General features: G+C 45.3%; 2 protein-coding genes across 8 annotated transcripts in view; both read left to right on the top strand.

The window, feature by feature from the left end:
- hipk3a (homeodomain interacting protein kinase 3a) overlaps positions 1-11,528 on the top strand; it is a 32,267-nt gene extending 20,739 nt beyond the window's left edge. Inside the window, exons 5-16 of the mRNA XM_035532000.2 lie at positions 286-372; positions 534-718; positions 1,292-1,457; positions 1,785-1,908; positions 2,017-2,138; positions 2,521-2,639; positions 3,276-3,437; positions 3,765-4,097; positions 4,428-4,574; positions 4,806-5,101; positions 6,167-6,282; positions 6,431-11,528. Of these exons, the coding sequence (XP_035387893.1) occupies positions 286-372; positions 534-718; positions 1,292-1,457; positions 1,785-1,908; positions 2,017-2,138; positions 2,521-2,639; positions 3,276-3,437; positions 3,765-4,097; positions 4,428-4,574; positions 4,806-5,101; positions 6,167-6,282; positions 6,431-6,880 (2,307 nt within the window). The 3' untranslated portion in view covers positions 6,881-11,528. The remainder of the gene's footprint in view (positions 1-285; positions 373-533; positions 719-1,291; positions 1,458-1,784; positions 1,909-2,016; positions 2,139-2,520; positions 2,640-3,275; positions 3,438-3,764; positions 4,098-4,427; positions 4,575-4,805; positions 5,102-6,166; positions 6,283-6,430) is intronic.
- A 130-nt stretch (positions 11,529-11,658) lies between these two features.
- kiaa1549la (KIAA1549-like a) overlaps positions 11,659-18,433 on the top strand; it is a 47,726-nt gene continuing 40,951 nt past the window's right edge. For all 7 annotated transcript variants that reach the window (XM_035532393.2, XM_081699132.1, XM_035532396.2 and 4 more), the window contains exon 1: positions 11,659-12,800. In XM_035532393.2, the coding sequence (XP_035388286.1) occupies positions 12,578-12,800 (223 nt within the window). In that variant the 5' untranslated portion in view covers positions 11,659-12,577. The remainder of the gene's footprint in view (positions 12,801-18,433) is intronic.

Raw genomic sequence — 18,433 nt, 5'->3', positions numbered from 1 at the left:
AGTGTAGAAGTAGGTCTACAAGTTTGAAAAATCTAGGTGTCTACAGGTTCAGTTACTTCCACTCTTAGCAGGGTATATTTGATTACTCGTTTTCCAACTCCTACCCCATTTTTCAACATGAATTATTTTATTTGAATACAAGTGCAACTACAAAGATTTTGCTGCCTGAACAAATACAGATATAAATACAAATACTGGGCTCTCTGCACATCCATGCTCTGGAGTGATGTTGATCTCTGGAGTAATGATGAGCTCATCCTCTTATCCCATGTCGTGTTCCCGTAGACGACGGAGGAGCATGAGGCGGAGACTGGGATGAAATCGAAGGAGGCCAGGAAGTACATCTTCAGCTGCCTGGATGACATTGGCCATGTAAGATATCCCCAGAGCTGCAGTCAGGTGTCTGTGCCTGTAAACGCCCTGCATGTCAGCACAGGAGCAGAGATGCTACCCTGTGTGTGTGTGGGAGTGGGGAAAGTGAAACAGACCCCAAGGATAATCTCTGGTGTGTACCGGCATGCTCTGCCTCTCAGGTGAACCTGGTGCTGAACATGGAGGGCTGTGACCAGCTTGCCGAGAAGGCGGACAGACGGGAATTTGTGGACCTGCTGAAGCAGATACTGCTGATCGACGCTGAAAAGCGCATCATGCCTGCAGACGTGCTTAGCCATGCGTTTGTTACTATGCAGCACTTACTGGACTTCCCTCATAGCAACCAGTACGCAGACACCGCCTGTTAACGAAGGCTCCGCCCACTCAAGCTACATCCTGATTTGTCTTAAAGTAGTTCAGAGAACACACACACTCACCAAGGGAGTAATATTTGCTCAAATTTATTATGGATTTTGGATCATGACTGTAAAATACTGCTGACCCACATTTTTCTGTTTAAATCAACCATTTTTTATGTGATTTATAGTAGGGTTTTATTTATTTATTTATTTGATTTTGGAGCATGATTAATACATTGTGTAGTTCTGTTTACTCTCTTCATTTATTTAACCATTTATTTAGAAATCTTGGTCCTCACTAAAAACGAAAAGGAAGTGTGTTTACACAGTAAGGCATGTCTGATGATTTTTATTTTTATTTTTTAAGTCTGAATGCATCAATATCTTGGCTCACCACCCAGATCTAAGCTAAGCAAGAATCATGTAACGGGAAAAACAGATTTCAGCACAAATCTTGTCTAAACGTGTTTCGAGTGTTGAGGGGAAACGAGACCTCAGCCGCACTCCTCCTGCGAGGTGAACACCAGACTTTGTCTGATCCCGCTCTTTTTCTTCGGCAGCGTGCAGTCATGTTTCCACGTCATGGACGTATGTCACTCGAGGGGCGCAACTTATGACGCAGCAAACCGCAACAAGGCCCCGGCCCCGCTCATGAAACCCGTCACCTTACCCAGCACCCCCAACGTTACCGTCGCCTACGGCAAACTGCCCACTGTGCACTCGCAGGTAGCAAGCCCACACTTGCAAATATATACATATAAACGCTCGCAAATGCAGATGCATGCCTGAAAGGGTTTACGGCTGGCGTTTGTGTTCAAATTTGAACTTGGGAAAGCAGGTTTCCGTGATCAGCCCGAGCCCAGCTGATAAAGGTGTACACTGAAGATGTCTTCACTCAGGCAATGCTGGCTACTCCTGAACCCGCGGCCTGCTGAGAGGCTGCCAGCTGCACATTGATCACCAGGGATTCTGTGACGTGGATAATTGGAGACTCCTGTTGGCAGTGGAAACTGATCTCTCTGTCTTTCTCTCTCTCTCTCTCTTTCTCTGTAGGCTCTGCCTCCACCTGCTCCACCCGTGGTGCATCCTGGCATTCCCCTCCAGACAGGAAGTGCTCAGTTTGGATGCACTGACACGTATCAGCAAACACTCTTCCTATGCCCCCCAGCCATCCAGGGTACTGCTCCCAAAGGCATTATGCATAAAGCAAAATAGTTTCTTTGCTTTCCAAAGCGTGGTTGTATATATTCAGGTCCAGTGTCTTAAAAGGACTGTGCTTGCGCAGGTATTGGGTCGAACCCCAGCCAGGCCTCGGCCTATTCTGTTCGGATGGAGAACCCCCTTCCCCTGGTGACTCAGGCCCCAGCCATGCAGCCTTTACCTCTCCGGCCCGGAGTCATAGCACAGGTCTGAGCCTCTCTGAAGCCCTACCAGGGGTTCCAGTAGCACCGGACACATGAGTGCAGCCCAGTAACCATTTCCCACGCCCTGGCCAGCTCGTGTAGTCCCCAGCACACCTGGAACATGTGTGCAGTGATGTCACTGCCTTGGTTCAGGCATGTAGGCACGTGGGATAGAGTTTCCAACAATGTGGACTGGCTGGTGGGTTCAGAGCACTGGTTTGCGAAACGCTGGCCTTTAGAACGCAAACAGGACTGACGTCTGTAGCACCTGTAGAAGTTAAAGGACGTGTGACTGGTGGTGTGTCGTTTGCGCTGTGCTGATCTGCATTGCTGGTAAGACCAAGGAAGATCACTCATCTGTTTTCATGTTTGTTTTGGAATTGCAGCAGCCATGGTCCAACCGGACACCACAGATCCTGGTGCCAACGTGGCAGCAGGTGGCCCCTCCCCCGGTGACCCTGCCCTCCGACACCATGGCCTGCCCTCCGAGGAGAGGGGACTGGGGGTAAGCATGCGCTTCCCAGTAGGACAGGTGTGCTTCAGGGCACAGGTGGCCAGCTCTGCAGTGATTGCTTCATCTGGGATTCCTTTGCCTTTCAGTTCACTGTTCGCTGTGTTTCTTCTGTGAGATTCTGTGCCCAGGCCTCGAGAGACCCTGGGCGGTCCAGGCTTTTGTTCTGGTCCAGCACCTCACATGCCCGAACAAGATGACAAAAGGCTATAGAGGTCTTTTAATATCTGGCTGTGTTTGTGAGAAATAATAAATATGTGGGCTGGCCTGGGTTCCCCTGTGGACTAGTTACAGAAAGGCACTTAACGTAGTGCTGTGGGGTTTTAGCGCTGGAACTGGTAACTCTCCTGCATTAGGTCATGCTGCTCTGTAAACAGGCTGCCGGTTCCTACACTCTGGTGATCAGACTGATTCAGAATTACTCCGTTCAGTTTTGTTTAAGACTACCATAACATTTAACCAAGGTGTTTTCCTTTGTTTAATCATTTGGTCAGCTGATCTGTTCAGGAAAACGTTGGCCGCTAATGTTTGAACCCGGACCTTGCAGGCCTCTGAGTCGTGTTGTCCTGTGCTGCCATTTTAATGCCCATCTCTGGTGGGGTTTTTTTTATGGTTTTGCGTTTCGTGTAGGAAGGTGCGCCAGCACAGCACTCATTATGGCTCCATGATGCCACAGCCCCTCCTGGCCAATCAGTTGGCTGTATCCGCACACCAGCCCTTAAACATCGGCATCGCTCATGTGGTCTGGCCTCAGACTGCAGCCAGCAAGTGCAACAAGCCCAATCAAAATAGGTGAGTGAGTGGCTCTGTCCATATCGGGGCTAATTAATCGAGCTCCTACAGATTAGGGTTTTTGGACCAACCCTGCATTTCACCAAACGGGAGCCCTTGTTTAAGAGTTGTGGGGATTAGTTAAAGGGGTGTAGCTCTGCAGGGACAAACCAGCAGACCCTGGGGCCTAATTAACCCTCCACCTGAAATGTGCCTATATTTTAAACTAGAGTAAATCTAGAACAATTGAGTTTAAGTTACGTGTGTGTGTGTGTGTGTGTGTGTGTGTGTGTGTGTGTGTGTGTGTGTGTGTGTGTGTGTGTGTGTGTGTGTGTGTTGGTGTGTCAGGAGTGTGAATGTTTCACATTACACAGACACGCAGTCCTCAGTGTGCCTCTCACCAAAGACCCGGGACAAGCTGCGGAACCAGGAAGTGGGCCTTGGCCATCGGGTCAGGGAGGCGGAGTCACAGGTAGAGCAGGACCCAGAGCAGATAGAGGAGACGGAGGAGGTGGGCTGCTGTAAGGCAGGTCAGGCCTGCGACGAGCAGCTGTCGGTCGCCAATCAGCAGCGGAAGTCCATCGTCATCGGCGAATCCCCAAGCCCGGTGGTCAGCGTCATCAGCATAAGCAGTGTCTCGGAAGAGGAGGACGAGCCGAAGCACATGTGTTCCCTCAGCACGTGCGTCACATTTTATTGGCACATAAATAAAATGGCGGCTGTTGTCAGTCTCGTGCTGCAGAGTGGTACAGATGGCTGCTCTGCACCTGTTAGAGTAGCTCCTACACATTCTCCCAGAACATTAAACCTCTTTGCTCAAAATGGACAAAGGACATAGACAACATACCAAAGAATGTGCTATGACTATCCTGACTTGTAAATAAACACATGATCAGTTGTAGTGAAATGTTTGGCTATCCTGAATGAAACTTTGTCATAGCAGATACTCATACCAGATATCATACTTGATAGCGCTGGTTTATGACTGGTCTGTGTGGGTGTGTGTTACAGGTGTAAGGGCAGTGTGGAGTGTGAGGCATGCAAGGGCTCTCTGAACATGGAGCGCGTGTGTTCCCTCAGCAGTCCAGACAGCAGCTTGAGTACGAGCTCCTCGTCCTCACCCCAGTCAAGCCCCTCCCCCTGCAAGAGACCCAACAGGTACCCCCAACACTCCCACGCACACCTAAATCCAATCCTCTCCCCCCGTACCAGACATGCACATGTGCATGCGCACACACACAGTCACACCCAATCACAACCACTCCACCCTAAAACACACACAAACACATGAGCATGTACTCAGGTCATTTTGCTTGCGAATATTACTGTCCCCCTTTATGAAAGCATTCTTAATGTTTTGTCGTTTTGTTTCTGCTGATGCATCACCAGCATGTCGGAGGACGATGGCCACGAGAGCGGCTGTGACACAGTGGACGGCTCGCCGGCATCGGACACGTCTCTGGGGCATCACGGCAGCCCGTTCAACAACAGGCGCTTCCTCAACATCAACAATGGCGTACAGGAGGCCCGGGGACGGCGTGCCAACGCGCACACGCTCCCGGGCAAGCCGTCGGTCAAGACCGTGGTGGTCACGCCCATGAGGGTGATCAACAACAACAACCACCTTCAGCAACACCTGAACCTCCACCAGCAGCGCTGCAGCGAGCAGCATCCCACCAGCACAGGTAAACCCAGTCACTGAACCCGCACAGGTGACACCGCCGCAAACACTGACCGGACGCGCACAGGTGACCTTTTACATCCTCACCACACCAGGCTGAGTGAGTGGAAATGTGGTCACAGCCTAAATATCTGCTTTCACAGGTCATAGGGGCATGACAGGAAATTACCACCGAGGCACCGTCAGGTGATTATGGGCAACGAGTGCACGCTGGACACGTGTGTCCTGTGCTCTCGGTCCCAGTGTTGAGTGAAAAAAGCCTTGGAGTTTGTTCACCTTCCTTCTCCTGTCTTCCTCGGGCCCCTCTGCTACTGTCACTCTCCCCTGTGTTGAGCTTTGTTTGCGTGCTGGTTTCCTTTCCCAGAGTGCACCTCCTCTATTCCCAGGCCACGCCCAGGCCTGCTCTTAGAGCCCTGCTGTCAGAGCGGCGCTCCACTCTCATGCCATCTCATGGCTCTGGCAGTGGCGCCTCTTCAGAGTTGGGTGACCCCTGTGTGTGCGGTAGCCTCCTACAGTTCACGACAGGGGGCCGTGTCGATCAGGAGACGCGGCAGGACTTGATATGAGAATCGTGCTTCTGTTGGTTTTTGTTTGTTTGTTTGGGGGGGGGGGTGTTTGTCAGATGGAATTTTCATTTGACAGCCAAATCTTTTTAACAAGATCATTTGTCTGTCATTCTTTTCAGTTCATATTCAGTTACGGTGTAATTTTCTTTTCACCATGTTAGTTAGAGCAGAATTATTGTTTTTAACAAAAGCGTATTTACTGGCACTGTTCCGATGGATTTTGGAAGCCAAGGAGCAGCCCTGTACTTTAATTCTGTCTAATGTCCTAAACTGTAATTACAAATTTACAATGGAGGAGTGAAGAAATATTTGTGCAAAAAATTACTTCTTCAATGCTCTCAGGATATTCAGTTGTCCTTTAAAAAAATGTATCAAAATATCATCAAAATATAAAGGGATGACATTTCACATTTTTGTCCATGTCTTGCTTATTTTTTTCCTTGGCTGTGCTTCTTTCCCCCCCCCCCACCCCACCCCCATTTTGTCTTTGTGGCCCTGCTCAGGCTTGGAGTCATTGTGCCAGCCAGGCGGGCGTTGCGGCCCCAGGCGAGTGAGCCTGCACTCCACCCCTACGCTGCAGGGCACCTCCACATTCCAGCAGCCCCTGGGCTTTGGCCAGGTCTGTCCCCTTCTTGACCTTCTCGAGTTTTCTCTCTTGCTGGCTCACGTTCTCTCTCTCTCTCTCTCTCTCTCTCTCTCTCGTTTTTGTCATTACTGAATTATCTTGGTTCACTAAGGTGCGATCTCCTCCCCCCCCCCCCCGTCAGGTCCAGCACTACGGCTCCTGTCACAAGGAGTGGAACGGCAACTACACGCAGCCGTGCCGTCCGCAAGCCTACATCCCTCCCACGGTGCACGGCCACACATTCCCCCTCCCCCACAGCAGCCCCACCCACTCTGCCGCCCACCCCCCTCCGGCCCCGCCCCCTCCTCCTCCCGCTCTGCTCTCCTACCCGCCTACCAGGCCTGTGGCCCACCTGTTGCCCTCGCCCTGTCCGGCGCCGCCCCCGGCGCCCCACCCTGTCCTGCAGCCTGCCTTCAGCCTGGTACACCAGGCCATCAGCGTGGGCATCAACCCCCGGCTGCTGCCCTCGCCCACCCTGCACCCGCCAGGACCCTTCAAAGCTCTGTTTCCAGCGCACTCGTATGTAACGTCATCCGCCTACGCAGGATTCCCCCTCAGCCCCAGCAAGCCGCCTCAGTACCCGTACATGTGAGCTGGAGCCCACAAAGCACAGCTACCCGCACTAGCACCCACCATTGACAGAATCTTACACACACACACACAACCATATACTGCTCCTTCACTTCCTCCTGGAGACCCTTATTGTGCTTTGTTTGTTTGTTTATTTGTTTGTGTTTTTGTGGAGTGGGGGGTCTTTGTTTTCTTTTAAGAATCATGTAGTTTAACATTTAAAAAATGATTAATTAGGCTGTTGCACCATTGACAGAGCTTCATAAATATCATGGAGAAAATGAACTAATGAATTGATGGAGAACTCAATTTTCACGTCTTTTTTGCACATTTGATATTGGAGGTGGATAAACCCTCAGTCATTAGGTCCTCTCCTGTACAGAGGGGTGTATCAAAGCATGGTCCCACTCTAGAGCTATTTTTCTATGTTGCCTTCTTGTGTGTGTGCTAGACCCATTGACTTTATGATGAAGCTATCCTAGTCTCCAGTGGTCGGGGCCACACTTTCATGTGCGTGTGGCTCCCCCTTGTGGTATACTGGTGTTACATGTCTGTGTTTTTGTAGTAGGCTTGTGCCCTCCCCCAGTGTTAACCCTGTGATCCTGTGTTTAATAAGGTTACCAAGCTCTGCATGACTTTGCATGGTGGAACAAAGCAGATGTGGGAAGACCCCAAACCCCTCACTCTTTCTCTGCATGTTGAGAGCATTGCATTGCAACCTGATCTCCCGAAAAGTGCCTTAAAAAAAAAACTAAACAAAAAAACAAAAACAAACGTACGTGTCTTTGGGCTCTTGCTGTCTGAGGGTTTGACCTAGGCTGCAGCACTTAAAGGGTCACATAGGTGTGATATCTGCATTAGGGCTGTCCTTTTGGTGCATTAGTTTATTCTGGTGATTTTGTACGTTAGCTGGCTTACACCATCTGTGCGTCTGTAATTGGAAATCAGTTGCATCAGTCATCCCTTTTGTCTGTTTTTGCAACGTGGCTTAGAAATAAGGTGTGTGTGTATGTGTGTGTGTGTGTGTGTGTGTAAGAGAGAGAGAAAAACCCAATTAACCTAAGTAACAACTGTACCTAGACCGTCAGGAGTGGCCATCTTTCCCACAAAAACTCTGGTCTCGTTGCCTCACCATTAGTGGGGATTAATTAGACTTTGTCCTTGGGACTGCAGTGGCTGTAACTCTGACTGCCATGAGCGTCTGTTCCTAATCTTCAACAGCCCTCACGATGAAGAAGGCTTATGGCTTTGCATCCTGTGGCTGCAGTCAGCCTGGGACAGACATCGGAAGGAAGTTTGACACTTGATGTCCTCAAAGTTTCGGTTTGTCGGGCAGTGTCTCAGATCGCGCCTTCTCCGACACGTCGACATTCGAGCAGCCCTGTGTGTGCGTGTGGCCATCACTGGTATATGGATATAGAGTGCTGCCATGGTTTGGAGCGCTGCACTGGCGGGGGTCGTGCCTGATAGGAAGGCAGCAGGGTTGACTTCTGAAGGATGGTCCGCCTCACTGGAGCGCAGGCCCTCCCTGAGGGGAAAAAAAAAAAAAACGATGTGAAGAAGGAAAGTTTGAGTAATTTCATATCTGATAATCACTTGCTATTCTTTTACTTAATACTAACAGTATTTACACTGTTTAACACAACGGCAATACAATTCTTAGTGGGTGTATCCATTTTTTATTCACTGTTTTAATCCCTTTTCTTTTTTAAGAATTAGATGTGGATTGGGTTTTTTTGGGGGGGGAGGGGGGGTTGGCATTGGCGTTAACCTGCAAATAGCTCCAGTAGTCGATTAATGTGGTTTCATGTTAGCTTGTGCAGAGGTTTCAGTATTCAGTGTCCAAACTATCGATCTGTCATTGCTGGAGTATTTAGTGCTTTTCGAGTTGTGAGCTGTGTGCAATTCGTCCTCCCCTCACCATAAGCATGTAATGACATTCGTACATTTCCATTGGTCAATGAGCTTTGTTTTTTATGCTGGCTGTTTTTAATTTGATACATTCCATCAGGGAGAAATTACATCGTTTTCTGTGTGCTTCTTGTGTTTTTAATTAGATTATTATTAGTTGTTTTTTTGTTTTGTTTTTTAAGTTAGGTGCATTAGTTCTTTAATATCTTTATAAAGATGCTTTTGCTATACCAAAGAGTAGTTAATTTCTTAAGCAAAGTAGCTACTGTTCTAGCATAGACCTCAAGCGTATTGTAGATGGAAATGTAGTCAACACATTCAGACATTTACTATGTATAAAGGTTGAGGTTCGTGTTCAGCTTTTTGGCAAGTTAAATGATTGGGTTTGTTTTTTTCCTTGAATGTACCATAGATAAGCTGCTATTCACTGATTGCCACTTCATAATAGCTGTGAGGTTAAAGTAATTAACTTTGTTCTTAGCCTTCTTATTTTTATATATGTCTGAAGACATTAAGATAGATGTGAGGTTTTTCGTTTGGTTTTACTCTACTGACTGGCATCAAAAGCATTTTAATGCCTGTGTATATTGTGCTTTTTTCTGTTTGAAGTGTCATTGTAACTACTGTATTACCAGTTATCAGTTTGGTTTGTTGTGTTTTGGGTGTGTTATCTTTTTCTTTCCACTTTATTTGTTTCTTTGTGTGCATATGTGCATTATCTGTGATGTTGTGACCTTGGGGCTCATCATTGCATATTAAATGCGTATTAGTGTGTATCTGAGTACAGTTTGATATTAGCTTTTTGTTCAAGCATAGCTTGCAGGATAGATTTAACTTTTTTTTTTTTTTTTTCCCTTCTCCAGATATGTGACAGTTAAAGATTGACTTGCGATGCACAAGTGTACCTTCGTAAAAGCCTACGTGATGTCATCAGCACTTGTCAAATGTGCTGTTTGGGGGCAGACTGTCTGCTTTGGTTTTGATGTTTTGATCAAATGTCAGTACTTTGGGTGTCATTGTTGACCAACATGCCACCCCCCCCAAGCCTGTTTTCAGCGGGTTCTTTTTTCATGTTTCAGTCCATGTTTGTGGAACGTTTTGAATGGTGTGCACACCTGTCTTTTTTTTTTTTTTTTTTTTTTTTTTTTTGTTAGTGGAGTAAACATACATAAATAACACACGTGCGTGCACACAAACATGTATTTATCCTGCTCTGTAGAAGGAGCAGTGCTAAACTAGTGCCTTTCAGATGTGCTTCTGACCTTACACACAACCTGCTGTCATCCTCATCCCGCCTCTCTCTCGTTCTCCTGTCCTGTGTGCGCACTTTCCCCCGCAGGTCGTCCCATGATGTTGTGAAGTCTGTTCTTTGTTGGCTACCATGTGCTGACTCTCCCAGCCCTGACCCTTACTTTCACCTTTGGAAGTGTCCGCTCTTTGTCAGTCACAAGCCAAACATGCAATCTAGTCTGCAAATGAGATATAAAGATGATGTATGTGTGTGTGTATAAAATAATTCCCCTTAATTTAGATATTAATCAAAATAGAAAAAAAAATGTCTTTGTTGTTTTCTTTTGAGTGGGCTTTTTTTGGAGGTAATATCTTCAACAGAAGTCCAATAATGACCTGCTCTCATGCTATCAGGGATCATACTTACGCTGACTTGGCCCTTGTGTATAAGGGAAGCTTTACATCCACACACTGTGATCGCAAGCGTCAGCCCCACAGTTTACCAGCTCGTCCCACCATTTTTACAAAGCAAAGGGATAAGCAGTACCTTCTCTGCAATGGGACAAAAATTAATACCATTGTGCAAGTTAATTGCTTTAATGTACTTCATGCATATGGAGATCTGTCCAAAATAGTGGCTCTGGAGTCACCAAATCACTCATTTCACTTTTCTACTTGTAGATAAAGACGTTCTGAAGCATGTAGCACCAGGGACAATTACAAACGTCGTGTTCATTCAGACATTGTGCAGTTTTGTGCATTGCATCCAATTTATAAATCACCCTTTTGTAATCTGTCTCTGACAAGATCTACCAAAACCCAACTGAAGATGTAACTCAAATTCAGCCAGTGTTTGATGTGGGCGATTAGAGGAATTTCAAGCTAAAATCTTATCCAACTAAAATATAAAATGTTCTCTGACTTCATTTACACCAAACCAATTAGTCACATTTAAGTTCTTTGCTTGATTTTAATTTTGTCTTTTGATTTGGTTGACATTATTTTAGAGATTGTTGTACAGAAATTCAGGGTCTTTGTATTTGTTATATATGCTACTGTATAACAATTTCTCTCCTGATGTTTGGGTTTGATTGCTTTAGAAATATTAACATTTTTTTGCTGCAGATTATATTTTTAGTAGAAGTTAAGTCTCACTGCAGGTTATCAGATAATGTACTTAGACTTCAGAGCAAATGGGCTTGATTTACTAAATCTGAACTGTTACTGTTTTAATATTTGTAGGTTTTGTGGCTTTCTAATTTGTTTGCTTGTTTTTATGCTACATTAGTTTGCCATGTAGCCATTGCACTGTGCAATATTCAGTATATGAGGACTGGGGTTTTTTATGTGTAATGTCTCTTACAGGTTTGGGTCGTTATTTCTCTCTAGTTCTCAGTCATTTATATGTGACCAAGCCTTATGTGCTTTGTCACAAGAAGCGGGTTTTCCTGGTGATTATTTGGTGAGTGTCAAAGAAATGGTGTATTGTCGAGATTCACTTTGAATTAAACTATATATTGCTGCAGGCATACGCTGTGTCTAATTAATTTCATAGTATTATTTAGCTTTTTCTTGTCGTTTGCCTGAAATGTTTTGTTTTGTGATTTTTACAAATTTATTTAAAAAACTAAAAATAAATCAAAAATAAAGAAACGATAAAACAGCGCCATCACATGGATTGGGTTTAAAGCAGTCGTCCCTCATAACACATTTTTGCGTTTCCGTTTATGTAATTGAAATAATCATTTAGGCCTCACTCTACTAGAGCGTCTCTTTCCCGCGTCAAATGAATCTTATCTAATTAAATTAGAAGCTAATTCTTACATTTGCGACTACACTTATATGCATAATGAATTATGAATTAAATTCTAAACTATATTACGGCAACGGTTATTCCATTAATTTGCTTCGCATGAGCCAAAAGAAAGTTGAGGTTACGTTGCCGTGTTGTCCGCACTGATACCACAGTGAGAAAATAAAATCAGGTTTACGCTCGAACTATCCGCTCTGGGTTTTAAGGTGTCTTCCGTAGCGTATCTGTACATTTCACCAGGGAATGTAAGCATGGGCTATTATTTAAAGTGTTATCCGAATGATGCACGCAGAACATTTGCCTTCGTTCGTCACTTTCGCTTTCAGCCACCAGAGGGCGATGTTCTGGGTCCGTTGGCTTTTGGATACAGTACCTCATCACCAGTTCGCCTGCATGCTCTTTTACGCCTCAGATGCGTGAGATTTTTTGCTAACGAACTAACTTTTTTATTATTTCAGCGGCGCTGATGGCAGCGGGAGAGGTCGCTCTCCGTGTCTCGCTTTGGAGACCGGAATTGGCTTTTGCAGCCTGAAATGAGCAGCGCATGTCGTTTTAACGCGCACGGTTGATTTCGCGTCCGCCTGACGGACCGGTTGGATGTTGTGTTCCGTGGACTCGCAGCCTTAAAGTTTCCGTGCTGCCCGCTCGTCTGGACATGCAGACAATACAGCGAAGACGGCCTCGATCTTAGAAAGCCGAAAGGACAGATCAAATGTCTTTTGTGGTACTTTCAGGCCCACTGCTCAGTATATCCAGTGTAGACCGATGGCCTCGAGAAATGCGTGCACCAATCTCTGCGTTTTGGGACGCGGCTGGGATCGCAAACCTGATGCCCGAACCTGCTCGGGATGGATGAGACCGGGTATGGGCTGCAGCGCGACCTCCTCCAGCTGTCGAAAACCCCTGGGCCTGAATGGAGTGTGGAGCAAGTGTCTGGTATCGGTGGGGATTACTCTGCTCATCCTAAAGCCCGTATTCGCTATACAGGGTGAGACAATGTCTTCGTTTGCTTGACAACCTGTTTGAGTGTCTATTGTTTCCGTGCGGTTCAGTCCGATGGAAAGCGCTTTGGGCTGTAAACGTTGCTGCGTTGCTCGTTGGTTTAACAATTTTTTTTGTTTTGCTGGCAGTTTTAGGGTGCTTCGTTCTCCTTTGTCACACCACCGAATTGTATAGTTTTAATCCAGCGATTTAATTTGAAAGAGACTCACGTATCTATTTATGGCTGCCTTTTAAAATCGCAATGCGCAACATCAACTGACCACTTGAATTCGTTTAAGTTGTTTTTTTTCCCCCCATTTTATTACAGTTTTGTATAATAAAAGAGACCTCGAAAGACCTGCTGTGTGCGATCTTATTGGGGGCAAAAGAACGCGCTTGCGTTTTGTAAATGAAGAACACTGATGTGCGTGTTTTTCCCCCCTCGTTACCCGTGAAAACAGCAACCCAGCGGCGTGCGGGCAGATCGCGCTGAAGGACGGGCGGATATCGCGCGTGTGCGGCTCGCTCGAGCTCTGATGTGGCGCAGTGCTCTGCGCGCAGATGCGTGCGCCGCCGGTCTCGCCTCTGCCGTTGTTTTCATCCCGTTCGGCGAGGATTTGCGCTCCTCGGAGCAAACGCGTGATTAAAGTGACCGAAGAGGACACCGTCGGTTTAGCCGTAGCCTGTACCGTTTCCACGAAATGACACTGGAGCTCCGGTGATGGCAGCCTGCTCCTCTGTGCGGCCAGTTAGTTCATTCACACATGAGCCCAATGCAGTAGAAAGCTGCTGTTATTTACAGACGTTTGCATCAAAGACAAGGACAGTGGTCCATGTCAAATACACAAGAAAACAGATTCTTTCTTACACCTGGGGTAGAAGAAGCATTTTGACGTTATAACTCTTACATTATTTCTATTTGGTTGGGAGCAGATTGGCGTTCTAAATACTCAGTAGCTGTTTTACCGCTCTAACATACCTGGTAAAACGCGTCACGTGATTATCAAGCTTTTCATCGACTGAGTCAGGTGTGTTCGCTCAAACAATGAAACAAAACAAAAATGTGCCTGAACTGTACCTGTACTGAGGTCTATGAATAAAGTGCATTAGCGCATTAAAGTGCACGAACCAGTGAAGCTGGGCTTCAACTGCAATATGTATACATGTTTGTTTGTGGAAAAGGGTAACTTACCTTGCCTTAGGGATTTTACGTCTATGGTGATTACCATGTGTTCTTAACAGAACATACAAAACAAATATATTTTATTTAAATATTCTCTGCCTTGGGCAATAGATGGAAAATCTCAATCTGAATTAAATATTTTTATTTTAGCATTAATTCAATATTTTACTCTAGCATATTCCAGTTACACTAGCCTCTAAACAAGCTCACCTGTGTAGTCACTTTTGAAATAGAAGTGCCTTTTATGAAGACTGTACACATTGTGATGCTGTCACATACAGTGGCGCATATGCCGTGGCCTGGAACGCCTGCACCGTATCAGCAGTGGCTACAGGGGCTTTTTATGCAAAGGGCCCAAGTTCGCTAACTCTTTCTTCACTTCATCTTTATCACACTGGGTGGGTGGGTGGGTGTGTGTGTGTAGTGGGTATAGTGTGTGTCTTCCTGCAGACATGACGGTTCGTTTTCTTCAATGCCTCCACAGTGATTCTCCAGTAAGCGAACAGGAGCCTACTGTGCTGTGTTGCCATGGGAACTGATCTGCCTAACATTTTTCCCCCACACTCCTAGTGAGGAGAGGAGTGAGTGTATTATCAGAATGACAATGATGAACTGTATTTGATCCTCCCATCTGCAAACCACCTGAGCACTCCGCTGAGTACATGGGCGGATGAGAGTTTACCTCTGAGCCAAATATGTGTGGAATGGGTCTGTGTTTTGCTTAATGGCTATGTAGAAATGGCCTGTTTTGTCACCTATCAACATGCTGTATTCGGTGTGAGAGCAGTTGCAGGCCTGCTATGCCTGTGGTTGCTGTGATGATATTTGTGGGATCACTTCAGCTCATTAGGACTCTGTCGGCTGCCTACCAAGGCTGCGTGATATGGACAGAAGATCATATTGCGATTATATTATTCCAACTCCGATATTACTGAGCACATTTTGAAAAAGGCAGTGTTACATGGTTACAAAATGACATTAAAAAAAGAAGAAGAAGCGAAGCGGTTTTAAATTGCGTGTTGCCAGCGATTTGATTTCAGCTGCAGTAACCCACAGGAAGCGCTACAAATGCTGCAATGATGAAAGCAGCGTGGTTCACTCCAGTTCCTTCTTCATGCCGTCATCATCGCTGGTCAGCCCGCAAGAAGCAAACGTATCCCTCAGGCTGCAGCTGCGTTGCTTTGACATGTAACTTAATATGTCTGCAGTAGGTGAGGCCGATAAATATCTAAAATGCAAAGAGGGTCACTTCCGCAGTTCAGCGTGGTGGACAATCCTCCAGTGTTGTTTGTTTCATAAATTTGTAACAGTTTTAAGGGCACTCATTCACGCTGTCTGGTTCTAAGCACCTTACAATTGGCACTGTATGTAACCTTATAATATAATTTGTGCTACATCTATTAGTTTTCACTTTTACTTTTGGCTTGTATAATCCATGTTTATTGCATAGACCTTAGTGTTTTTTTTATTTTATTTTGCTCTTTAAATTATCCGTTGCAATGTATCCGTTTAGGATTCATTGGCATGAATTTCACCACAGGTCTTATACACTGTATATTTCTATGTATGTGTTGAACTTGGACCTTTAACTTGCGTTATTTTGGTACTAGTAAAAGTGAGTTTTTATTTCACCCTTAAAGCATGTGTCAGCCAATTATTATCCAGTATTCCATAAAGCAATTCCACTTATGTTGCTTAACAAAGAGATGCGATCAAATGAGAAGCCCAACATGACACCTCATCCTAATGTTTTATTTATATTTTGCCTTTCTGACACCTAAAAAATAAGTAAGGAATATTTTGAGAGAAGAAAGTAAAGAATAATATTGCATAAATGTTATGAAAGATGAAACTGAACAGTCACAGAGATTGGGGTGTCAAACCATAAACATGTCTCACATCACCTCCAGGGTGTAGTTAAGAAATTGGATAAAGCTCCTTTTGCTCAAAATGAAACTCTTTTGACCTCACGTTAATCATCTTAGAAACATTCATATTTCTCTGCTTTGACCAGATATCTTATTCAATGTAATTCTTATGTGTAATTCTCATATATCCCCGATGAACCTTCTGATGGTACATCACTGTTGGTTCCTACAGCCTGTTGTTACCCTTGTGGCATTATGGACTAATGGCCTACCTCTCTAAATGATAGCAAAAGAGAGAGAGCAACTGACCCAGAATCCTGAAGCAGATTGACATAATATTCCACTGGGCTGATTCCTAGAAAGTGGAATCTTTATTACAGGAGACCTGGACTAGGAAGTTGCCTTGTCTTCATTTTCGGAGCACTTATTTACCTCTTTGTAATTACTCCCAGCGAGGCATTGAACCGTTCGGTGATGCGCTGATGTCAAGGCCGTTACAGGACCGTTTCACATCTGGCGTGCTCCGTGTCCTAACGCTTTTCTGCTTCATTACACGAAGTGTCCGCACGAAAGTAGACAGGGCCGTTCCAGCGCCGTCCGCTTGGATCCACATTTACGCTCGACCGCACTGTCTGTGCGCTGAACACGCTAAGCGCAGCCTGTGGACACCAGTTTGTTCGGTCACTGTATTTAAACGCGTGCTATATTTTTTTCACCCGCAAACCTCACAGTCTCAGAAGTAACTTTCAGGACGCACTAACTGTTTGACTTCTGGACGCGAGTTGCCAGGCCTGGCTTTGTCTGCACGCCTCCCATGGACGTTAGTGTTGTTAGATTGACGCAGGCACCCGCTACCTGGTGCCGTGACTGGCGGTGAGTCCGAGCCGAGCGCACTGCTGAATCACACACCTTCCCGTCCCTCTTTTTACATCGCCTGGCTTCTGGCAGTAGGACGAAAAGAATATTAACGCGACGGGCTTTGCGGTCTATTAAGTAACAACGTTAAAACGATGCATCGAGCATTTAATGCATATTTAATACAGGCCTGCGATTGTGCGCCGCAGTCAGTGTAAATACGTGTTGACGGGGATCAGTACAGGGGATGACCTTGAATTTATCTGAAACATATATTCTCTATCGATTGAAAATTCATATTACAACAATAAAAAGGATTCTAGACAATGTTGATGCAATTTTTGTTATGTGGTACCATTTTCTTTAACTGTGTTCTTCAGAGCTGACTATATCCACTTTATCCAGATCAATCAAAAAGGCTTAATGGAAATTTTGTCTGCTACTCAGAACATCTGCATTTTCTTCTTTTTTTTTAACCTTATGTGCTACCTCAGACTAGAGCATCTGAGGGGGTATTGAAAAATACCTGTGAAAAAGGTCGTGTTCATCACACCTATTATGTAATGCACGGGGTTGATCCGGCTGAAGGCACGTTACATCTTTCTTGCCGTGTTATCTGCACCACAGATCAATATGTTGCCTTAAACACACCTGCCCACATCCATGCTTGTCCTTTTCTGAGAAAACAACAGTCAAATGATGAACTTTGGTTAAATCTGTATGATGCACCAAGAAAATGAAAGCCCATTTTATGGTCATACTTGAAATCAGGCCGATGGGCGAAGTTTAAGATTAGATGGGCGGGGCATCCGAGTTGGTGGGCAGGGTTTGTCATGCAAAGTCTACGTGTAATTCAAAGAAATGCTTTTATTTTGTTTTTGTTCAGTGCATCGGATGTAAAACTTACACTTTTTATGTGTTTAGTGATAACTGTTAATATTGTGTTTTTGCTTTGCTAGAGGCATTCATCGTTTGCATAGTTTACTGTTGGATTGTTGGTATGAATTTGTAATGTGAGCCTTGAATGAGACTTGGCTGGTGGTAGTGATTATGGTTGTGGTTGTGTGTAGTGGAGGTGGTGGTGGTAGTGTGTGTGTGTGTGTGTGTGTGTGTGTTTGTGTGTGTGTGTGTGCGCGTCAACCAAGACCATGGACTTGCATTCTCCGAACGCTCCTTGGAAACTCACATGCGTATTTTCTGCATGAATTAGACATGCAACTTCACATCACTTTCTGGTGCCTTTACGCTTCCTTTCAGCCTGCCAGTGCAACCACGTCCGTACTGAAATGAGTCGGAGGTCTCGTGTTCAAATAATTGTCCCTTTTCGTATGTCACGTGACATTCCGTTACTCTGCACATTTGTTCCACACAGCATCCTCCAAACAAGGAACTTCTCAGCTCTTTGTCTGTGAATGTTCAAACCAAGATGCAACATTCATTAAATAATAATAAAAAGACAAAATATAATCGAGTCATCTTCGTTTATGAGTATCACACAGGTCAACGTATGGGTCGTGGTCCCATAATAAATTACATTTATTTATTTTAATAAATACATTTTAAAAAATGGTGGTGTGATAACAAAAGAACAGGACTGGTAATCTTGGTCACCAGGAAACAATAATGTGACGTGCACAGTGGGTCACATGACTTCATTCGGATATGATCACGGAGACCCTGTAATACCGAAGGCTGCAATTCCGTCCTGAAACCCATGTTTTAAAGAGCCTCGAT

This window comes from Electrophorus electricus, chromosome 16 (genome assembly GCF_041902795.1).
Source record: "Electrophorus electricus isolate QZ-2024a chromosome 16, ASM4190279v1, whole genome shotgun sequence".
Lineage (NCBI taxonomy): Eukaryota > Metazoa > Chordata > Actinopteri > Gymnotiformes > Gymnotidae > Electrophorus > Electrophorus electricus.
Note: the sequence above shows the minus strand (reverse complement) of the source record. Positions and strands in the feature narration are given on the sequence as shown.